The 24,987-nt window shown below is 41.8% G+C and overlaps 1 protein-coding gene across 2 annotated transcripts in view; it reads left to right on the forward strand.

Moving 5' to 3' along the window:
- Positions 1–8,074: 8,074 nt before the first annotated feature.
- The window catches only part of antxr2a (ANTXR cell adhesion molecule 2a), a 68,270-nt gene continuing 51,357 nt past the window's right edge, over positions 8,075–24,987 (forward strand). Inside the window, exons 1-7 of one of the 2 annotated variants that reach the window (XM_051074935.1) lie at positions 8,075–8,247; positions 17,073–17,144; positions 20,095–20,166; positions 20,852–20,933; positions 21,030–21,134; positions 21,228–21,296; positions 22,420–22,500. In XM_051074935.1, coding sequence (XP_050930892.1) covers positions 20,102–20,166; positions 20,852–20,933; positions 21,030–21,134; positions 21,228–21,296; positions 22,420–22,500 — 402 coding nt within the window. In that variant the 5' untranslated portion in view covers positions 8,075–8,247; positions 17,073–17,144; positions 20,095–20,101. Of the gene's footprint in view, positions 8,248–12,535; positions 13,082–17,072; positions 17,145–20,094; positions 20,167–20,851; positions 20,934–21,029; positions 21,135–21,227; positions 21,297–22,419; positions 22,501–24,987 lie in introns of those variants that run through there. The other variant, XM_018682324.2, reaches the window with a different exon arrangement.

Genomic DNA, 24,987 nt, shown 5'->3' on the forward strand with positions numbered 1-24,987 from the left:
CTTTATTTAAATCAAAGAAATTAAGAAGATTCTAAGACATAGGGTTTTGAAATTGGACTAAAAAGTGAATGAATGACTGTTTTTTTTCTAGGATTTCAGTGTGGATGTGGCTCTGCATTGGAATACACATAGTGACAGGAAATAACGGGATAAATGTGGCAGATTTCTTTTATATACAAGTGTAGGAGGTCATGGGAAAAATATTCTGAAACTCTTGGATCAGCACCATTATCATCATTTGACCATTCGCTCCATGGCAAATGGTCTCACATCCAGTTAATCTGACAAAAACTGTGCTATTCTTCTGTCCTGCTGCCAAACAGATGAATGAACTGAAAGTCTAATCTTTTTTCTAAGATGTAAACACAGATGAAAAGAGGTTAAACCAGAGCGCTAAAGATAATTATCTGCCCACAGATGTGTACGGTCACTGAGAGGTTACACATGATCATAAGGCCTGCAGTATATCCATACTTATCCATGCATGGGATCCTTACTGTACATACATTTAACTAGTGTAAAAGTTTAATGCAACCGTTTATACAACATGCCGTGCTGTGATGCATTCATTGGAGCACCTGTCCTCCTGAGAGGTCACGTGAGGTCAAACCCTCTCCCGAGCCACGAGAAAACAACAATGTGCCAGCAAGTTTTCTTCTAACGCTGGAAAAGTGCAAAGACTCTCATGACAGGCTGGAGAAAACATCGGCAAGATGAACTGTGAACACGGCAATTGTTCTTCGCTATCTTGCTCCAAGCGCCCGGGGCAGTTTGAACCGGGGCTGGTGGAACGAGGCGGGGCGGGGGCGGCATTGTGGGTTGCACTGGAGGTGACGAGGTTGGACGGATTATTTGCTGCCAACTTAAGCGACAGCAAGGCCTGTAGACTTCCCTCTTCTTCTTTAAAAAGTGTTTTTACCCCGGGGGGACAGGGCGCTGTGGGACAATCATTAAGCTGTAAAGGGATGGCCCTCACCAATCAGCCCCCGTCAGTGTTCAGCAGCGCCGCAGCCTGACATGTGAAGCAACAGCTACTCGAAAGCCTCGTCCACTTTGGTTTCACATCAGCGGCTGCGCTCTTGCTGTTCATTCTCTTTGTCTTTATTTGTTCCACTCACTGTTTCTCTGCCTCTTATGTACTCATTCAGTCGAACACACTCTCAGATATTTGTAAAGTCACCTAACCCCGATTTTCCATTGACAACTTTGCCTGAACTCACACAGCAAAATTTCAACTCTCAATCCTCTCAATTTGTAACATGAACCTTAAATTGAATTATATTTTTGAATCTAAAACTAAAGAAGTTGTCTTCTAGCGACAAAACACCACTGACATATCTGGACTACACACCAGCTGGTGAGATTTCAGGAATTCACTATTGATTTTCCAATCTCTACTCTCAAGATTACAGATGTGCAGATCTTGTCAGGGGAGGCACGAGAACACTGATATCAGAGGAAACTGGGTCTGACAGGATTGTTGCAATTGCACCTGTTTACCAATAGAGGTTGATAAAGGTCACAGCTTACTTAAGGCTTCTTAAATTCATTTTCCAGTGACCTCATTCTTCTGTTTTTTTATTTTTCCTGAGGATTTGCAGACATGAAGCCAAAGACTACACACTAATAAACAGGTGACCACCATGACCCATTTTCTATAAAAGAAAGAGGAAGTCAAAAGTTCAGGAACCATAAAATTGAGGAACTAGAGTCTTCCTGAGAATATTTTGTGCTTATGTTCTCACCGCATCTTAAGAGGTGTGACGTGGATGTAGAGGTGCAGGTATTGTCATCATTGTGGTCTTTATTGGCGTTAATGAGTCTGTCCGTTTTTTGGAATTTCTTATGAACGTCTGGACCTGCTGACTGCTGAATGTGAGAACGAGGAATTTCTCCGACTTCTATTGATGTGCATCCAGTAAAATCCCTGAGTTCTTGAAAATCAACTCTTTGGTTTTTTATTCTGCATAAGCTTGTCTGTGACACAGCACAACGCAACGTCCTGAGGAAATGTAGGGAGAGCGTGTGTCAACACATGCAGTACATGAGTTTCTGAGCAATATCCTCATCCTCTGTAAAAGCAGTTTACTTTGGCACTTTTCTGTTCACAGTCGACATTCAGGGGAGCTGCTGTGATTCTAACTTGACATGTTTATGGAGGAGGAACCCTCCCTTTGAGGGATATTAGCGGAATGAGATGATTATCGTGGATAAAACCTTCCTTTAAAAGACTTAGTCATTTTTACCATGTCGCACAGACTCTCCACCAACAGCTAATGGTTACATCTGGCTCTGTTCTTAAAGCAAGCTCTTCTCTCTGTGATGAGAAGATGCAGTGAGATGTTACCAGGGTTTATTTTCTCAGACCTGAACCATGAGTTTCACAGCCCTGTACCTGGAAGTTCACAGGATCAGTCTTTGCAGTAATAAGCAGTGTGTCAATCAACGATCATACATTATGAAATGTCCTTGAGCAAGACTCTGAACTCCCAGCTTACACACTCATGCAAGGAGTCTCGACGAAATACTCCCCCCCCTCCAAAAAAAAATAAAAATAAATAATGTAATGCAGTGATGAAATTCAGTGACTTCTCTGGAGACGAGCATGCCTCAGGACGCCGCAATGACCTGATGTTTGCACAGGCGGCCAGTCAGTGGAAAAAAATAAAAAAGGTGGTGAGAGAGAAACACTGCTGACACTCATCCGCAGTGCTCTGGACAGGAAGGTGAGCAAACAATCACCAGGAGCAGGTGCCTTTTGATGGACAAAGCTGCCAGCGCGAAGCCTGCATGTCAGCCAAGTAAATAAAACACCGAGAGGAGGGGAGGAGAGAGGGGGAGGGAGGGGGGAGGCAAGTGGGAGTATGAGACAGAGGAATGAGATGGATGCAAACTGATGGTTGTGTTTTTACAGACCGGCGGCGGTGTCTGAACCGAGAGGAAGCAGGTATTCACTGTTTGTCAGGTTTGAGGAAAGCACAACCCTGAAGGTTGTTTGTGTAAGCAGCTTATTATGAGCCAGAGTTAGGCTTTACTGTTAAACGTCCTGAAAGATAGCATCATGTCTTTTCAGCAAGCGGCCCAAAACAACATTAAAGTTCAGGGCGGCGCCCTCTAGTGGAGGTACTTGTAGCAGGAGGAAGGTGACGGTAACACGGTCCACACATGGAGGAGGTCATGGTGGATGGACACAGGAGGCAGCTGTTGGTTTCCCATCTCCAACCGGCAGTAACACTCTCTTTTAACCATGACTGCTCCATAACCTTCACCTCGTGTTTATTATTGTAACCATGACAACAAACTACTACCATTACTATAGTGTTGTCATATCATAAAAGGGTCATTTTTATTTTTCCACTGATTTGTTTTGCAGTTTATCTGCGACACATCTCCTGCTGTGTGAGATGTTTCTGTGACGTCGTGTCAGAGGGTAAAGATTATTCATCTTCATCTCTCCATATAAAATCCCTCCATCCAAACTCCCAACGGCAAGATTTAAATTAGTAAGAGAAAAGCTTTCATGACAGAAAATACACTACGTACACTGACTTTCTTTTACCCCACTACACTATTTTAACAAGAAATCCTATTTAATCCAAATTTTGGCAGATGATATTTCGCCTTTACTTAACAATGATTTTCCATCCATCCTGCAGTATCTAAAAGAACCCCTCATATATCCACAGTCAACTGCTGGGAGCTCCTAACTAGTAGAACTAAATTCACATGCTGCAACCCCAAATTTTGGCCGTTTGGCTGAAAACCCTGATGACTTTGCTCCCTGCTGATTGTTCTAGTATGGAGCCAAAGAGTAATCCCATCAGTAAACTGTGTCAGGAACCAGGAACATCAGTTGTATCTCACTGGAAGACTGTCTAATCTGCTTGGTCTGGACCTGACCATGAATTCCACACAGTTTCCAGTTGTGGACTTTGGAAACGCTTGTGTTTTATGAGTCCACTGAGGAAACAACTCATGTCATGTATATAAATGCTTTTGCTGCTGCCACAACAATTCATCTACTATAAATACTGTGAATTTATCGTTTACTTTTTCTTTCCAAAATTCTGAAAGATATTCCAATCCCCCAAGTAGACAGAATTTCAGATTTCAGCGCCAGGTAAAATCACAGATGTTTATATACTGTGTGAATGGTGACGTGATTGTGGTAACACTGACATGAACCCAGGCAGGGAGAGCAAAAAGCAACTGTGCTTAAACCTGCACTGTTTTCTTTCCTTCCTTCCTTTCTTTACTCCCTTCCTTCCTCTCGTCTCTTTTAACCCAAACAGGACGAGAAAGAGACAAGACTAGAGATCTGACCATCGCTCCATATTGTCCTTAATTAAGTGTTGATTTCATCTGTGTCAAACAAAGAAACAAAAACCACAACCTTCAGTACAAACATCGTCATGGATGAGATCCACTAAGTGTCTGTTGGCGTGAAAATAAAACCATCCATTCATATTTTACTTGGATTCATTTTACAAGTTTATTTAACAGACATCAGTATGAAAGTTGGTGAGTGGTCAGGGTGCTAGATTAGATTAGATAGTTTTCTTTTGTTACATGATTATTGTTACATTTGTCTGTTGAATGGGAGCATTTGAGATGACATTATGACATGTACTTTGGGATCTTGAGGCATGAAATGGACAGTGAGTTTTCAGAAGTAATTTATAGCTGCGGAGGGATAGTTCATTGTTATTTATACAGCCCAATATCACAAATAACAAATGAGCCTCAGGGGGTTTAACAATCTGCACTAGATAAATGTTTAGACCCTTGAATCAGATGAGGAGAAATTCCCCAAGAAAACCTGTTAACAAGGGAAAAAAATGGAAGAAACCTCAACAGAGGAGGGCTGTTCAACAATGACACGTTAGCATGAGCCACATGCTAATGTCAATATGTTCACATGCTCATTGAGCATTAATATGTTGATGTTTAACAGGCAGTGTTTACCACGTTAACTATCTTTAGTTTAGCATGCTAAGATCTGATGGGAATGTCATTAGTTCTCCAGGTTTGGTCACAAACCAAAGTAATGGACTATTGAAAGTTTGACCTGATGATTGATCAGTAAAGTAATTACAGTTCATCCAGAGGGGGACATGAATATCTGTACACAAAGTCATCTAATAGTTGTCCAGATATTTAACTAATGGCTGTGCAAAGTTTCCCATCATGCTCAGATTTGGACAAACTAAACTAGAGAATTTAAAAGAACCTTGCACAGCCCCATCCCCACTGCTGAACATCAGGAAACCGCTCAGCGTTCCCACTTTGACATTAATCGGTTCAGCCTAATGTTTCCTTAAATTAATCCATACGCCCTCACAGAGGCTTTCACTTGCTCCCATGATACTGCACGCCAAAGAGATCCTTGACGTCTCAACAACGCAGTGAAAGAAGTTGAAGAAGTAATTCTGAAATGACTTCATCACCTGTTTTCCCCTCATCCAGCCCTCCCCGACGCCCTGTCTGAGACTGTATTAATCCCGACTTCCCTCTAATCCAATTAAACATGGGAGCAGAGGTGCTGTCACTGCCAAACATGTTTCTGCTGGAGCCAAGTGAAAAAAAAAAAAAGCCTCGAGACAGATTAAGGCAAAGAAGATCCTTAATTTATTAATCACTGAACTCTGCTGTCACTGATAGGGGGAACGAGCACGTCTTCATACACGAGAGCTGATATGAGAGGGGAGTCAAGCGTGAAACACAAAGGGGGAATCAAGAACAATTACCAGGAGACGACGAGAGGATCAAACGTGGATTCATTTCATTATCTGGACGATGCATCGCTGCCCGTCCCTCTCTAAATGCTAACGTCTGCCTCTGAGGAGCATGGAGTCAGTGCAGATGTGAGCTTTAACCAGGGATGTGGCGGAGGGTGAACACACAAGAAGTTTGGGGCATAGTTAGTTCTCAAACTGTTGTTAACAGTGTGATGACGGGGTCGTCTGAGGGGAACAGTCAGAATCAAAGCTGCATTTGGAAACATTTTCATGTAAAACTGAACAGAGTGGGCATCTCAACACGCACCTGTGAAGTCATTTTTCTGGCGGTTAAGGGTTCATCTTTCTTCACGTGTTTAGACTTGTATTGGACGTGCAACAGAGAGGTGTAAACCTCTAGACTAATGACTTGAGTTTGAAAAATTAGGACCTGCGATGCAACTGCTGAGATTAAAAAGCAAAAACAGTTAAGTCTCAGGTTTTGACTTGATTTGGCAGAATTAAAGATTAGCAACGGAGCAACAGCTGGGCCTTGAATGACCATACATATTGAATATATACCCACTGAAAGACGACTGGCCACAGATAAACGTCAGTGTGTTTTTGGATAAAATGAGGGCTCTGGATTTTATCCTTCATCATTTACAGTATAACCACACTATGAAGAGATTGCAGCATGGGCAGTATAAACAGAGGAATGATTACAACACTCAGTTCTTTCAACATATCCTGTGAACTAAAACAGACTTGGTCAGCATCCAAAGACCTGAAAGTCTTACAGCTTGGTTTATAAACTGTTTAAGACTTATGTCTAGACTTGGGTTTCCCCCAAAGGATTTAAAACCTAGATCACATCTTCCACTTCATCCACTGTAGCTGCAGGTTTGCTTTAGGTGCCCAGTCAGTCAGATATGTTGACCTTGTTTCTCTGATGTCCCTGGGTTGTAAAGTTAAGTTTTTAGATACCTCTTGCTGCCATTTGGTGACCAACATCCAACCATTTAACACTACATCACTAGCACATGAATGTGCAATGGACAAACACTGATTTAGCTTTTCTGTAGCACCAGGAGACTGATGAAACTGATGTGTGTATGTGGCTATGAAATAAAAAATGGGTTGCTCAAAACAACACAAGGTGGTCATTGTGTGCATAATTAACATTTACACATACCAGACAGGTGTAGGAGCTTTCTAAGTCCCACACAGACTACACTCATTATACACACTCACACACCCGCACACACACTTTTGGCTTTTGTGTAGTTTGACACTTGGCCTCAAGTCATGATTGATAGATGCTGTTTACTTCTGGGCAAGGCACTCAATTTCAACTTAAGATGCCATTAGTGACAAACAATGCTTTCTCAAAGGAGGAAAAACAAGCTAAAATAACAGTTATTAAGGTAATTATGAGTTATAGATGCTATTAAGGCTCGATGGATCTTTGTTATTGTGACTAATACTTCTTTGGTTGGTCTTCTTCAGGTGGCTTGATTTCCTGACGCCTCTCCAATTATCAATAACGAGTTTCTTTTTTCTCCTGATGAAGCATCATAAACATCCAGCAGTTCTGAACTTGAAGGACCTTCAGAGGACAAAGCTGCACATTCGCCCTTCTACAGGACAGCGAGTACAGTCACTGTTCACCAAACCACACTGAGTCACAGAGAGCAGGAAACTGATTCAGCAGTGCTCCCAGTGGATTACAACCCACAACCACACAAAGACCGATGAGACTTAGACTTAGACTTAGACTAGACTGACTGACTGACTTTACTTGATGTCACAGCACTTTCAACATTATTGACCCGAGGTTAGCATACGCTACCTCTTCATCCTCTCATGTTGGACTGAAGGCTAGCTGGTTAGCATGCTAACTTCAGTGGATATCTCTGCGACAGTATCTTAGTTAAAATGTAAGAAAGGTGGTGAGGCCATTTAGGCCCCGAAAGGTCTTTGAAGCTGTTTAAGTGCTTTTATTTAGTATACTAGTTGAGCTGGTGCAGCATATTTACAGTACAAGCTGGTCTGGCCAAACTGTGAAAGATAACCAAACTGACAAGGAAAGAGACGGAGGGACATATCCTCTTAATAGTTAAATATGAATCAACAAATATTAGTAACCATTTGAAAAATATGTTTTTTTAAATTTGTATTTTTCTAAAATATATATCCCATCTTTTCCTCACTCCATTAAATGCTCTGTATGAAATCCAAAAATCCTTGTCATTACTGACACCTGTGGCCGTTAAGTGAACTGCAGCCTGCGTCCTATTGCTCATGCACACGCACGTACGCACTACGTCAGTAAACAGGTGCGAGCAACAAGCAAACGTTAGCCCGGTAGCTGTAACTTAGCTCCACTACAGGGATCCGGAGTTGGTTTGTTAGCTGAAGAAGTAAATATCAAACAGCAAGCTTATCGATTTATCAGCTGGATCAGCCGATTAGCTATTAGTTATCCACGCAACACAGTAGTTAGCCACCGAAATGTCCACGTTAGCAGGTAAGCTACCGCTAAAAGCATTAGCTAGCTAAAACCACAGTATCACATTAAATTGAACAGGCTTTGAAGCAATGTTAGCTCACCTGTCCAGTGTGAAGAGTTGGTTTTAATCCCCAAAGCCAAACGAAGGACCCTCCATGAATCAAATAAATCAAATGCTCTGTCGATGTGGACCCTAGTTCTAGAGACTTTTATTGTGGTAGGACGCTCGGGAACGAAGTAATAACTTTAAAGAGAGAGGTCAAAGGTGTGTTGGCACTCTTTGGGTTTCTTTCTTCTTGTGCTTCTTAACTATTAGAAATAGTTTGTTGGTGCACTCTTTGTATTTTGTCACGGGTTTATCTCTTGATTAGCTTTAACACATCACTGCTTCCATAAATTAGTGTTGTTGTTTTAACTGTCACTTTTGATTTCCCCTCCGGCTTAAAAGCCCCATGACAAATTGATGTACTACAACTATTTTCTCAAGCCACTGGATTCTGGTATACACATACATTTCCCAAATAATGGGGGAATACATGCTTGTTGTTTTTTTGTTCTCTTTGTTTTATGGAGCCCTGATCAGGATACACCAAGTTAGGTAGCATATACTGAAACCAAATGCCGTGCAAAAGAATTAACATTCTAATTAAAATCTAATTAGACTTTGATTTGCCAGATAATTATACTCGTGTGTTGCTGTTCTCTGGACTATTCAGATTTGATGAGGTGTGTTAGTGGTAATTACCTCGCTGATATGGAGTTGTGTGACAGCACAGTTTTCACACTGAGCCAAAACAAAAGAAAATAGATTTAGTTGCCTTGTATAATCCATTTTTAGTAGAGGCTGTGGTGTGAGTAATTGCTTCTTTCACTTTATCAGGACTTTCTGAGAGCAAAATAAGATCTTAAAGAAACCAGGATTTGAACAAAATGTGGCTCTAGAGGCAGATGTGGACTATTTTGTTGTGACGCTGACTATAGCCAGGAATCTGGAATCTCATCTGAGTAGATATTTGATTATACGACTTTAAATATATCAGAATGTCACATTCCCAAAATCATCTTGAAACCAGCTTTGGCTCACATCTGTCGGCTGTATTTCAGGAGCAGTGACATGCAGGGAGAAGCCAAAGTCACTGTCTAAGCAGGCGAGCAGACAGACAGAGCAGACACATGAATTAGATGAATTTAGACTTGACAAACTGAAAAAGACTTGCAACCTGAGTTTGACTGTGACTCTAATGACTAGTGACTTCACTTGGACTTTAACCTTTTGACTTGGGATCTTTAAAATGTCGCTGTGAAGCAAATTAACTCTTCATTTCTCTGACTGTAAACTTGGTCTGATAACAACCAATTGTGTTGTGTAAGCAGGGGGGAGAGGTCGTAGTCGTTAATAACACACCTGAGCAGTGTGTGTTTCAAATTTTAGGATGTTTTAGGACGTAAATCAACTTATTGTTAAGCTGCTTTTAAAAGTCAAATGGCTCTTCATAAGTTTAAAGGTGTAAACGACTTGTTTGGGACATAAAACCCAAAGGTTAGGATTTGGGACTTGACTCAGGACTTCATAGTCCTACACTTCTGACAGTAGTCTGTCATGGCACAATTAAAGTCAAAACAGTTATGAAAATGCTAAACCACTGGAAAAAATAGATGTTAACGACGTCAGACTTTTGTTTTGCTGGATTTACATGGATTTCACTGCTTTTATTGAGAACATTTGCAGCAGCAGATAGAGGAAAAACCAGGTAGAGCAGAACCTGTCAGTGTTTTTACTCAAATGCATAGCCTGAAGTCAAATCCTCTGCCACCTTGTTCAAACAAGAGGCGTGAGTGATCAGAAAAAACCAAACCTGGAATTTCCTGTGCGTCCTGGAAAATACCACCTGAGGAAAGGTGGTGTTTATTGTAACCTGAGGGGAAGTTAGTAACACAGGAGTTATGAAACCTAGTTACTCATCTAGAGGCGGTGGATCTGACTGAGAACATTTGGATCATCCATCTCTGTGTCCCCTTGAAGACGTTTGGTTTTGGAATGCTACTTGGCCACATGTTCATATTTCGCTTGATTAAATGGTGCTGTGTAGCTCGGTGGGTGGAGCGTGGCAGCGATAAGGCGAGGAAGGCTTCAGTTTTGTGCATACAGCTCCGTGGTGCACTGCCAGGTTTAGAGGTTCAGCTCTCTGTGTTGATCAATGAGTAGAGAAATGCACTAAGTCTGCCAGGTTTTGGGGATTTAAATCACACAATGAGCCATCCATGCAGAAGAGGGAAGCACCTGCAGTTTCCATAATGTGCCTTGAGTAAAAAGGCAAACTTAATTAAATGTTAAACAAAAAATTTGCCGTGCTGTTGCACTGTTATATATCATATCTGTCGTGCTCGGTGCGTTCATGGAGTTGTTTTGTGTTACCAAGATAAACAAAAGCAGCACTGACAATGTACACGAAGACACAACTGATCAGCTGCTCTAAATCACTGCAGCGTCACCACTTAGCTTTAAGTTTTATTGTCTTCTACGGTCTGTTTCTGCTTCTGCTGTGTGTTACTGAAGGAGCACAGACCAGAGTTATTCTTGGGTGCACATGAAGGTCGTCACCCCTTCTGCACACGAGAGTTATAAAAGCTGAAAATCAGGAATGACAACACGCAAACTGGCCGAAAAAATAAGTTCAAACAGGCTTAAAACAACACCTCACACCCTGAAGAATAACGCAGAGGGAATACAGTACTGAAAACTGTGTAATCGTCCAACATGTTTTATTTCACACATGGCAGACGGTCACATCTGCAGCCTCTTCCTGTTTACCTTTTGTCAGCAGACTTTTCTTTAGAGCGTCTCTCTTTACTGAGAAATGAGCGTTGGATTTCTGCTTTGGTGGCCATGTGTTCACATCATATTAAATTAGGTGTGTTGCAGAAACAGTGCAAACCCAGCTCATATCCATGGGTCAGTGAGAGGCTCTCAACCTGAAGGTTAAAAAAAGAGGAAATTGAGCATTTTCTCATGCCTGTGCCGCGTGTTTGGTTCGTCCAGAATTTAATCAGTTATATTGGTTTGAACAATGGGAGATGGAAATCATCTTTTAGTATCAAAGGTCTCCTCTCGGTGTTAAACCCTTTGGTACAACAGGACATTTTGTAGTTTACAGGCCAGTTAACAGGAACCATGCGGCCGTTTTAAGTGCAACACAAACACAAGTTTCAGGAGCAGTTGTTCAAAAATATATAAGCTGAATCAGTCAGGACACATTTGTGGAACCAAACCTCTTGAAAATCCCTCGACTGTTTTTAAAATGTAAATATTTTGTTGTAACATCAAGCGTAGAATATTTTTGGTCCCACAGGGAATCGAACCCTCACCCCTGTAGCAGTGTGGGTCAGTGCCTTGCTCTTGAACTACACACTCACAGCTTACACAGTCTGTAAAAGAAAAAGCCAAACTTCAAACTTTCGTTTCTGACCTGTGTTAATGTTGTTTATTTATACCGTTATTGAGACGCCTTGAACAAAAGCTGATACAGCTGTTGTTGTTGTTGTTGTTGTGTGTGTGTGTGTGTGTGTGTGTGTGTGTGTGTGTGTGTGTGTGTGTGTGTGCAGGGCTCTCCAGCTCCTCCAGAGCTCAACAGCTGGTTCCACCTCCAGCATGCGCACTGGACCGGAGACCGATGCGGCATTTGATAGCAATCGGAAAGACGGGAATCCAGAGTCCCGCAGACTTGAACTGCCCACCAGTTGGTGCATGTTTTGATGGCAGAGACTTAAACTGCCTGAAAAGAACTGAGTGGGTGTTGAACTAACAAATATAATCTCCGCTGAGGCTGCAGGCTTCAGGCTTTATCTTTGTGCTTCCTTTAGCATGAATGTGTGTGACAACTCTAATTTATCCATTTGAACTTAGATGAACTTGATCAGATCAGCCCCTGTAGATGACACCGTGTGTCTGATACTCTGGCGACTTAAAATCGGGATATGAATAAATACTTGTACCGCACTCAAGTAACATTTTTTTTAGGGATTTATTCTTGATTTTTATCGGGGCTCTACTTTGGAGATAAAAACATTATATTAACAATGTTTTACACAATATAATACATTGTTATATATTCCTGTAACACCTGAAACGATAGCTGCAGGTGGGACATTTCTGCGTATAGGTTACTCTTCTCTACTACTGCTAAAAATGACTTTAATTAAACATCTTTCCATGCTTGATAAAAATTGGTAAAACTGGTAAAAAGTCACGCCTGGGGCGCTCTCGTGTACGGGTTTTCGAGGAGCACTTGAATGCAGCCTAACTTTTCTCCGGACTGTGTACTTTTAGCGCGGTGAAGTTTCCTATTTGCACTGATTTAGGTTATCTTCCGAACAGGTTGGCAGGGCTTATGAGGCAGCTCGGGTTTTATTGAGGATGTGAGTGAGTGAACGGTGAGTCAGGAAGATGAAGAAACGCCACGGCCGGTGACGTCGACGCGGTGATTTCCTTCATTTCGCAGGTCAATCAGTTAAACTTAGTTGTTTTGGAGGAACTTTGACATGTAGCTGCTCGCACCGCGGCACGAGCGCGTCGCATTCAAGTGTCTCTGCACCCCGAGAAACTCTCCTAAAGTTATTTATTGTCGTTTTTCACCTCGGAAATTAACTCTCCACTGATTTACTCTGTCGTTGCAACAATGTTGGAAAAGCTTTCACCTTATTTCACCGCCGTGGGTGAACTTTATCACGGCAAGAGTCGGTGGAGCTCGGCGGCGGCGGCTGCTGTGATCCTCCTCGGGCTGTTTGCCTCATCTTGCTGGGCAGAGGAAGCATCCTGCCACGGAGCCTACGACCTCTACTTTGTTCTGGACAAGTAAGTAAAAGAAACAAGTTGGAGAAGTTTTGTTTCAGGCCGCCGTGGAAGCAGAAAATGGCAACAACGTTACCGCTGCTCTCTGCAGAAGACGCTAACATATAGAAAGTTTGATATTTTGGTCATTAATAGTAGAGTTAGCCTGTGGAGGGGAAGGAGGGGTGATGTGGCCGGGAGGCTGCGGAGGGATCTGTCGCAGGTGTGACCTTATTAGAAAATAAAACATTTTTACCTCTGCACATGTTTTTTTCGTGGTTACACTCTGATAACTGACAAAGACTGGTGACGCCATGATAATTAGGTTGGGTAACAAACTTGGCCAAAAGTTTTTGGACTCTCCTCTGCACACATGGGTCAGGAGTGTCCACAAACTTTTCATAAAGAGGTGTGTTAATGTTACAGTGATGTTAAAGACAGTGGTGGTAACCGTTTGGAAAAGGCCCCCTCCTGTTGTAGCCTGACAAAGCCAGGTGCTGAAAGAAGTTGGTTCCTAGTTTGTTAATGGGCTTTGGGATCAACTTGAACACCAGCTGAGAGCCAGGCCCCATCACCCTCCATCAGTGGTTCTGTTGAGCATTAAAAACACTGACAGGTCTGGGACATGTTTTGCAGGAAGTGAGCAGTCAGATCTTAAAGTTGCTGTGTTGCACTAAAATGTCAACATTCACATGTTGACTTTTTAGTGCACTTGTGTTGGTAGAAGTGATCGGCCATGTTGCATCAGTTTGTGGGAAGCAGTGACACCTCACAACAGCTGATTGACTCCTCACTCTTTTCCTTATCATCACAGAATCTGATGAATCACACATTTTACTGTTTTTTAGTAACAAGGCAACTATCAGTTCCAGCTCGTTCCATTTTAGTACAAACAGCCATGTCATAGTGATGCTGTTATTGGGTTGTAGTGCAGAGCTTTCAGATGAATCTGGAACCACACAACTGAAGCCATGACCATGAACTTTCCCTAACCCTAACCAAGCCTCAGCTGTGCGTCTGTAACAAATACAGTCGGTGTTAGGAGGGACATGCTGCCAGTGTTGGGAAGTGATGAAAAGGATGAGGGTTTGTCACCTCTTCCTCACAGTAACAAAGAAAATGCTCACTATTGTAAACTTCTATGAACGAGTTCAGTTTTTGTTTGTTACATCTTTACATCTTTTCAGCATTTCTAGAGATGAAACATCGTCTGCCTCGACGGTTAAAACAAGGCTCGTTAAAAAGCAGCCTGGTCTCTGTCCTACAGGAGCTGTAGCACTGTAACATGTTGCCTTACACCACCTGAAAAATCATGTAGAAGTCCGTGAATGTTGCGTGTTAATCGTGCAAACTAGCAAGAAAGAATTGCATCACCACTGAACATTGTTTGGCACTTTTGCACCACTTCCTGTTTCTTTTATGCACTTGGCCTGTTACTTCACACATCAAACACACACAGATACCTCACAGCCACATTCAGTCAGCTTAGCAGAACTTTACAGTGCTGCTGTAGCACCATGCAAAAAGACCTCCAGTATGTAGCGGAGAGTTTACAGTCTTGACAGCAACTGTTTTAAATCCTGTCCTCCCCCGGCTTGGAAACGTGCCATTAGCTCAGGGCCGTTGAGTTGAAATGCTGCTCCCCTGACCCATTTTCAAAGTACCCCACCCTCAGCTAAATTGCAAAATTACAGGATGATGACCAAGATTATTTGGCACAAGTTTGCCCAAGTACATATATCTTAATTTGGTTTACATTTCTGTAGGCATTTGTAAGTTGGAGGCCTGCATAGCTTACAGATGCAAGTTTATATTTGCCTAACAGAAAAGCTTACTCTGTGAGGACTGGTCCGTCATGAGCATGCAAGGGTGTCAAATAGTTTAACAACCCTGTTGCTGGAAGTTTATTTGCAGATGAAATAGCCCTACTTTGGGGTTTCCTGATTATACTGATTAGGCTGAGATCCTAATGTCAGCAGTTTGTGCAGCAGGATTTGCTGCAGTGGTCATTTTGCGCAGGTTTGTGTTCAGTCTGTGAAGTGATGCCTCTGATGTCACTGAACCTTATTTTTATTCAGGGAAGTTTCACTGAGATCCAGGTTCTCTCTCTCTCTCAGCAATGTTTTGATCACGCTCACACAGTTACACACTTTCACACCTTCACACCTGCTGGTAGTAGCTGACTAGTACACCGTCAGTCTGAGGTGGTGGTTACTGAGCTGCAGTCGGGAGGAGAAACTAGCTCAAAGAATCAGGTGGAGATTCACATTCGGTTACACTGAGAATCTCAAATCTTGTTGTATTTTAAACCTGATGTCTTAAAATCAGTGCACAGTGCAGTGATTATAATGCGGAGCTCGCTGTTGGTGGTTCAGTAAACGTTTTCAGATAACATGCATGGTGATAATGATGAACAAACTGGTAGCTGGGTGACCACCTGAAGCAAACCGCTGAGGTTAGGTGATCTAGAACGATGGAGGGAAAACTGGTGCAGTGATCTGACAGAGGAGTAAGGGAGATGAGGCTGTCGGTGCTTGTGTGGTAATGCATTAAAACTACATCTATTTTTAAATTATGATGTGAACCAAACATCAGACAACACTGGATCTTTTATCAGTGTGCTATAAGTCATTTCTGTCTCTGGCTGCTGGTGTGTGTGTGTGTAATCAACAGGTAAACACCAGGATACTTAGCATTAGCAGTGATAGCCCCCAGTGCACAACAGAGTGAGCTGGGACCTGATGGAAACACAGGGTACAGAACTTCTCTGATCCACAGCTCCATCAACGTGATACAGATGTGTTCAGGAGCAGTAACATTAACTGTCACCTCTTTAACAGCCGTGTCAACACTTAACGACTGCTAATTACCTGCTGACGTTCCAATATTGCCAAAGTACAATGGAAGTTTCTTTCACCGCGGCCGCCGTCTCTTCCCTCCGCTGTGACCTTGTCTTGACGCAGCAGGGAGGAGAGAGAGGTGGCATGAAAGATGAGCTTCCTAATGGTCAAACTCTTCTGTTTTATGTTCCCCGCACATACATTGAATTGTAATTATTGGTTTAATTACCTCTTTGTCGTTACATGAAGGGCACATTTTACACACTGTATTCACTGTGGTCAGATTGACTTATTGAGGGGTGAGCAGGGCCAAGGGCCACAGGTTGACACCCACCTAACATTGGTTTGTCCTTGGTTACAGCGAGAAAATTTATGCATCGTTTTCAACAATTACTACGTCTTAATTAAAGTGTCTTTAAAACTAATTAAGACTTAAAACCTCAAAGAAAAACCTCCTGCTTCCAAGTTTCCATGCTTTCATATTGGCTGAGGGAAGGAAGAAGGAGACAAAGGAAAGATGCAAAAGTATGAAAGAAGGAGAAAAGGAAGAAAAGAAAAAACAGAAATGAAACAAAGGGAGACAAAAGAATAAAAGATTAAAAAAATCCCAGTCACAGCACCTCTCAATAAATTCATACTGGACTTAATCCACTGCATTTATGTGCAACAGACTCTTTATCTGACTCTTCTCTTTCACTCATTTTGCAAATCCTGTTTTGGATTTAGTCCATTTAGTTGTGTATATTTAAATTGTGCATTACTGTTTGTGTTGCACTTATGTTCTCTTACTTTGCACATTATCTGTTCATCTTTTGTTTCCTGCCCACCTACCTCCTACCTCTAAATCATAGTAGACATATTGTATTAGATGTAGTTACTGCCATATCACTTTTGGGATTTTTCTACCTTCTTTCTTGGGAAATAAATTCCAACTCTCCCAGCCAAGTAGATTTGTAGAAAGGCAAAGCTCCTGTGAACATTTTCATGGATTTAACAGCTGAAGTGGCTGCTATAGTACACAGACTTACCAGCACAATTATCCAGCATGTGGCTGGTGTTAATGTCCAACTGTGGTTGTGGTACAAAGCACAAACACTGTACAGTATTTTACTCCCCAGCACTCAATCTGCTGCCACTGACGAGCTGTGAGCTGACTGTTGTTGTCCTTGTTTCAGGTCTGGAAGCGTTTCTGCTGACTGGTTCGAGATTTACTCATTTGTGAAGAACCTCACCGACAGGTTTGTGAGGTGAGTATGAAGTCACCAGTGTCAAAATCATGTATTCTCTGGAAAAATGTGAAAAAATAATCTAATGTAATCGCAGTGAGAGTCAGGAAGAGTTTCTTAATGCTGTGTTTTGAAATAAGATAAAACATGAAGTGAAAATTAAACTGCCGAAACTTGACTTGCAGATATTGCATGGAGCGGAGGCAAACAATGATTCAGTGTTGATAGCAACAAGAGAGTTCTATCAGAACACGTACACTAAATCAATAAAAGCACAAATATGCAGTAAATATAACGTCAGCTTGCTTGTTTTATGGGATAAATGTCTGACGACATCAGGTGCAGCCTGTTGCACAGATGTAAACGACTTCCCACCTGTTTCACAAACTATCATTTTGCAAAATGCACGGCGTCCTTTTTGTGCATAATTCATTAAAAAAGACAAAACCGGAGAGACCGGCTTGAAACGTTCAGCTTGCATAACGTTTGAGTCAAACGGCGCCTGCCAGCACAGTACAGACGGTAGCGACCCAGCCAGAATGAAGTGGTTGGTTGAAGAAAATAGCAAAGGCACCAGGTGGGAGTGGGTGGCAGAGAGGAGCAGTCTTCTGGGCTGTGAGAATGGCCATTTGCACCGGGGGGGTCCGGCTCCACACTTATCCCCTGCTTCCACCACAGAACGGCTGACAGGCAGACAATGTACAGTAAAGCAAAAGAACACTGGAAGGCGACGAGGACAATCTGCTAAACAATGCTCGCTCACCAAGAGCACTTCTGTTCCGCCATGTGGAGCAAACTGGACTACTTCTTCAACCCCCCCACCCCCATTCCTCTCAGAGAAAACCACCCTCTGATTTGTCCTTGGCATCACTGTCTCTTTATCCCAAGTCTTTCTTAGAAATAGAAAATATCTCCACACCACTGAAGAAGTAACGTATACAATCATAAGCTCTGCCGAAAGCCTAAAGTTCGACGTCAAGTCGCCGCCCACGATTTCTAAACCGTGACTTGAGCGTGGTTAGTTTTTAGTCCACATATGACTGAAAGTTACAGACAGGATGTGGATGTATACGGCTGCTACCGATCCCTGCCAAATTTGGCCGTGTGGCTTTAAAGATTGTGCTAATGTTTGCGGGGGAGGATCGCGACTGGGCCATGTGTCATGTGGGTGAGAAATATCAGCACCTCTCCTTATGCTCCGAAGGCTTCAGATCTCTGAAGGAAACACTTGTGCGCTTAATTATCAGAAGTTTAACTCGCTCTGTGGGATGGCATCCGTGTGCTTTATGTTTGTAACAGAGGTGGGAAGTAACTGTGTACATGAACTCAAGTCCTGTACTTCAGGATTTTACTGGCATACTCCATGTACTTGGCCTCCACTCAGTACTTTTTACTCCTCTACATTCACCTGATGGATGGAGCTGCTGGGTGCTTAGAGCATTTTAGACTTAATGAGGTTTTCTAATCTCAGAGTTTCTCTCTGTATCCCAGCTCTGATAACATTTAAAATCAGTGTATCTCATCATGCAGAGCTGACTGAGACACCAGACTTCTTCTTAACACTGTGCAAATCATAATTAAACTGTGACTTAAGGTCAATCAGTCATGTTTATTACACTTGAGATAAAACTAGAAAATGCGTCTTTTAATGGGTAAAAATCCTTAATTGAATTTAATTAATGAACTTTGAGTAACAGCGTTGTTTCATCTTGATGATACAGTGATTTTAGTGTTTTTAATTGATCTGTAGAGGAGCATGTCGTCCTTCAACTGAGCTAAAAAAATTAGACATACAAGGTTTCTCCATCTCAGAAAGTCTGGGGTGTGTACTTCAGTACTTTCTGAGTGTTGACCAAAATCTGTCTGTAGAGTGTTGAGAGCTGGCATTGATTTTTCTTTAGTCTAGAAGTTGTTGTGCAACAGTTTTTTGTTAACCAGCAGTAAAGACATGTTTTATGACTTTACTAAAAATCTTTTATGACTTTTGTAAGAAGAATATTAATATTGATTTAAAATAAGGTGCTGAAAAAGTATTGTTGTAGTTTTGATACCAAAAACCGAGGGATTTTATCATCACTGATGTTTTAGAAATTTCACATGACGATGTCAAAAATGATAAATAATGATAATAAATCTTGGTTAGCGATGTAGAAATGTACATTTAGTACATGCTTGTATTTTATTCAGGTAAAATCACAGGACTTTTTATTATAGATTTAATGTATTTAAAGGATTTGACTGCGCTGTAACAGCTGCAGACTGAACACAAGGCTGTAAAGTCCCTTTTTTCTCCAGGAGGAAGTTTTACATTTTCCTCCTCTTTGCACTGATTTAGTTTTAACACATTTCAGCTGGATATTTATTCAGAAACCAGCTGTGTTGTTGAATGTAAACTGTGCTGCTTGTACAGAGAGGATTCAGTCAGAGACTCATCAGAGTGTCCAGTGTCCGTTCACAGCCTTTAACAGTCACAGGTACAAAGTACATATATATAGGGACAGGATGTGTGTGTGTGTGTGTTTACGTATGAGTCATCATCACAACATGTTTCCTGTATGCAGATTGATTAATCACTTCCTCCAGCCTCACAGAAGCTTAAGTCACACACTAATATTAGTTGACATTAAAAGAGCCCCTTCTGTTTGCTTCAGTATTTATGCCTCTTTAATTCTCCCGAACTAAACTCAACTCATGTAAAAGCTTTATATAAAACTGTCGCTCACTCTGACTCCTTTATAGCCACACTGAGTGTATTACATGTCATGCTGTGTGGGTGGTGGTTGTTTGATAAAGACGATGAAGGACAGAAGTGATGATTTTATGGAGGAAGGAACAGAAAGTGGATGTAGTTGTGAATCGTTGTGTTTCTTTCAAACAGGAGGCTGCACCAGTCTAAGATCCTGTCGATTAACTGAGCATTTCTGATGAATAACATTTGGATTCTTGTTCTTTTTGTCTTGTTTCACCTCAGCCCCAGAATGAGAGTCTCCTTCATTGTTTTCTCAGCCAGAGCAACAGTCCTGCTGCCTCTGACCGGAGACAGGTACCCACTCTGAAAAGAGCTCACACTGTTATTTTATCATAGTGCTGCTGTCCTACATACAACACTTCTCATGGTCTAAATGTGCCTTAAGATTTCTGTCATTTTAGGCGTCAAAGAAAATGGCAGTTTTGTCTTCTTTTGTTGAGTCTTTGCCATTAGTTTGGATATTTTTGTGTAATTGTGATGAAGTAAATCAACCAATTTCTTGAAATTAAAATCTAAACATCTGTTTAATATGATATCAACACACTTTCCAAAACTGTTAAATAGCATGCATTTTATTACAGTATTTATATTATACTGTATATTTGACCTTCATGTGTCTGCATGCTATAAAAATATTCTGTTGATTTGTGTTTATAATTATAACCTAACATTAGGGCTGGGGTTAAAAAGTCAGCTGGTTCTCTTCCTGTCAACAAAAACCTTTGAGTCTTTCTGGATAAACAACTTCTCTTTTCATCTGTATTACAAAATGTTAATGTTTCTAATCGGAACTCGTGGCCATAAGCACAACCAGAACCACAAATTTCCTCCACAACACACAGACTTAATGAGGTGTTAATGCTGCTGAAACCAGCAGTGTGGGGAAAAATCAGCAGACTAAGAATTCTGATTTGATTTCAGTTGGATAGAAGTGCACATTAAAAAAAATGTCAATCATTTACTTTCTGTGTGTTTTAAGATCCAAGATAGAGGAGGGTCTGAAGCGCCTGCGGGAAGTGAAACCAGCAGGTGAAACATACATGCATGAAGGAATAAAAGAGGTCAGTGCAGCTACAGCTCTGCAGCTCTTCACAGATAATCCAACGCTTGTGAAACTGGGATCTGATGAGATGTTTGTCGTTTGTTTGAACTCGAAGGCCTCAGCTCAGATACAGAAACAGGAGGTGATGTCCTCCAGCATCATCCTGGCTTTGACAGACGGGAAACTCGAAGTTTACGTTCACGAGCTCACAGTGAAAGAGGTCAGTTTCATATCGTCAAACAGTTGAATGCGCTGGATTCTGTTTCACAGTGTCTTTTTCTTTTTATTTCAACCTGTTGTGCATCTCTCGCAGGCCGAGGAGGCGAGGAAATATGGCGCTCGTGTTTACTGTGTGGGTATAAAGGACTTTGACGAGCAGCAGGTAAGAGAGCTTTAGTCTTAATCTGCAGCAGTCAAACACCAGACAAGTCTGTCACTGAATGTGTGCTCAGTGATTAGGATTTTAACATGAGACACGTTGCTGTGTTGGAAGTGTGACAAGGCAGGTAAACACTTGTAACATCATCACTGATACCTGTGTGGAAAAGCCAGGTCTTAAAGAGACATTCCACCTAAAAATCTTCTCAGTATTAAGCTCTCACTTCTTGAACAGCAGCTGTGAAAAGGTGGTAAATATACCAGAGAACAGAGGCTTTAGATATAATCCACTTTTCAGATGTTGATCTGCAGGATGCTCCAGATGTTTTGACAAAATAATCAGGGACAGCAATGTCTGCATATTTAGAATTTTTAAGATTTTGTTTTTTGGCATTTGTGAGTGAGGTGTGAGATGCGATGAAGATCGAGCAGGCTTCCCACAGGTCTTTGAAATTCTCAAAGGTTTGTGAATTTAAGAAAAAAATCAAGACACTGAAAGTAGACAGAAAAATTCGTTGTGTCGGGTCTTTGGATCTGAGGGAACTAGGCCTTGAAAGTCATTGAAAATTGCATCAGTTAGGTAAAAACAAATGACTTATGACAACTCAGCTATGTTAGTTACATTACACAAACAAATGCCAAATATACTTTTAGAAGACTTAAAGTGCAAACTGTGGAGTAACAGCATCATTTTCATGCCATGTTAAATCTGTTATTGGTCAATCACAGTTTAATCTGTTTAGAGATCAGATTGAGTTTGCGCTCATCTCGTGACTCTGAGCTGCACCAAAGTCAGAATTTTCCTCCTTGTGTCAGTGGTGTCTGTAGTTTACTGTATCTCTTCCAACATGGTGGCCTGTCCCTTGTAACCATTGGTAACCGTCCTGTGATGAGCTCTTATTAAGTCATAAACAAAGGCAATATTGCTCCCAGTTTGTGCTGCAATGATTTTTTTTTATGGTTGAGCAAAGTGTTTGCCACAGTCATGCCATCTGCTATGTCTCCTCCTGCCCATGATATGAAAGGAAAGACAGTGCTCAGTCATAAAGAGGAAAACAGAAAAAGAAGAAAGCAGCATTAAATCAGCAGTACTTCGTGTTTACTCCGCTCTTTGATGTGACCAACAGCTTGCTGATATTGCGGACACCAAGGACCAAGTGTTTCCTGTCAAAGATGGCTTCCATGCACTCAAAGGCATTGTCAATTCTGTAAGTTCACCTGCTTTCTCTTTGCCTGTGTGTGTGTGTGAGTGTGTGTCAGTTGAGGTTTGCTGTTGATGCACAAGTTTCAGCTGAAATCTTTTTGAGGGTTTATGCTGCTTTTAGACATGAGTGAAGGTGGTAACACGGTGCAGGCTGTTGGTACATTTGGGAATCAGGTGGGTAAAAAAATGTTTCCTGTCTTGACTTCATCGAAGTTCATCACAAATTAAAGCAAAACCTCAGTGAACTTCCTGCTACGCTGCACGGAAAATGTCTGTGGAAAAGCTGCTGGTTGTGTCCTCAGTTTGTAGACGGAGGAGGAAATGTCTTAGCCGCTCTATAGCAAATTAGACAGTGGAGTGGGAGCAGCTTGACAGTTAGTCACTGTCCATATGACATCCTCTTCACAGTGTTTTATTGTGTTGAGTGTCAGAACTCTCAGAGCTGCAGCAGCGCTTCCATACAATTAAATTCAATTTTTTACTTCAGGTGACAACTTCAGAATAAAAGCTTGTAACTGGTCATCTTGTCAGTGTAATGCTCTAATCAGTGAATAGCTGTCCGAGAGTAAAGAGTCCCTTCAACTGTGTTTATATGAAGTTTCCCATGCAGCCTCCTTGTCTCCTGCCAGCCAATTAGTGATACTTTCCGTTTGCTGCAGCTTTCAGTCTGAACGCTGTCAGCCAAGGCGGGGGTTTGTATGGCAACGTTTTTTACATGAATGTGAGCCCAGAGCCCTGCGGAGCACTCTGACCTGAGCTGGACTTACATCTGTGTCAGAGCCGACAAGGCCAGCAGTGTTTAGTTAAAGACAGAGCTGTCAGACATGCAGCTGAAAGGAGGCAAAGCCAAAGGGTGTGACTTGTTTCTGTTGTGTGATGCAAAGTACAACAAAGCAGCTTTGAGAATGACTGTCATGTAAAGGAGGGTCTGAAACCGTGGCTCTCAGTCTGCGTCTCACAAACCACAAGAGGAACGGCTTCAAACAGGGATGAGCCAAATCATCCTTCATGTTAAATATGCACTTTAATCTCCCTTCTCCTTTCAGTTTATCTTAAACATGAAATCTGTGTCTTTCATTCATTCCAGGTGTGTGACCACCATCATCACAGGTGTCCTAAACTCAGTCTCTGTGATGCATATTGCAGATATCTGCAGCAAAATTATATAAAAAAAAAAAAGAAAAAAGCAACTGCATTTCATTCAGAGCAGGTGTTATATCTGTCAGGTAATTAAAGTATGAGGAGCTGTGACGAGCACCCTCAAAAATGAAGAAGGAAAAAATGACACAGCAGCTCTAACCCAGAATATCACCATCTCTACAGAGCATGTGAATCCAGCTTGTAATAATTAACATTAAAATGTGCTTGAAGCCTCTGAAAGGGTGGGTTTGATTATTGATAATTAGGAGCAAATATGCTTTTAATTTGTTTCTGCTGAGCTAAAAAAAATCTTTATCTGGAGAAGAGCTCGCACACAGCCTTTCTCACAGGGTCGTCCTTCCAATTAAAGTTGTGCATGTATTTTTGCATGCTCTCAAGACACAACGACACTTTTCCAAAAATTTTTTAAAGCCTGTACAAGAATGTCCAGCACAACAACAAAAAAGCTCATTCCCTCAGTCCTCGGAGACGGCGAGCACAGTGACGCTTCCATCGTCCAAATGAAACACGGAGCATTCTTCTGTGATTAGTAATACTGGATTCCTGACTAGTTGGCCTCCTCACTCCTCTGTTGGATTTTGAGGATTTGAGATCATCTGTGCAGCCTTTTGCTGCAGGATCTACGCTGCCTCTGTGACCAGCATGACAGAACTCACACAGAGAGCTCGCTGAAGTTGGGTTTCTGCACCCGCTCAGGCCGTTTAGTTTTTGTTTTTTCTGTGCTACACTGGCCCTTTGTTGTCTGAGCTGCTGGCCTTTTGGGAAAACCCCAAATTGCAGCATAGCCACATCGTTATTATTAACTTCATTTAGCTACTGAGCACATCCTGCTGAGTTTAGCAACCTGTGCAGAATCGCAGACATCAAGATGCTCGGATGTTATCTTGCGACCCATTCCTGTTAAATAATGTATGACAGAAATGCCCCCATGAACCTTTCCACCTAATTATTTCCACAAAATGACTAAACCGCCCTCATCCTTTCTGAAACCTCACAAGTTACGACACTGGCTGAGATATTTGGATGACTCTGGATATTTGGACGACTGCCTCCTTTTCCCCCTGCAGCCTGTAAATAATGTTTGTCACTGGATCCCAGAGAAATGAAGAGCTGCTGTTTGAGTTCAACTTAACGGAGGCCTCTAATCTCTATGTTCAGAGCTTATATTTTAATATCTCCAAACCGCTGGGATCTAACTCTTACAAATGACTTCATTTACCCAAATTTCTTTAATAAGCACTGTATTTTGCTGTGTTTAAGAGTAAGTGCTGCTGGTCCAAATGGCAGATTTCTCATTTTGGAGCAGGGCTGTTTCTACATCTCTTCTCTT

The sequence above is a fragment of the Lates calcarifer genome, linkage group LG13, assembly GCF_001640805.2.
Source record: "Lates calcarifer isolate ASB-BC8 linkage group LG13, TLL_Latcal_v3, whole genome shotgun sequence".
NCBI classification, from domain to species: domain Eukaryota; kingdom Metazoa; phylum Chordata; class Actinopteri; family Centropomidae; genus Lates; species Lates calcarifer.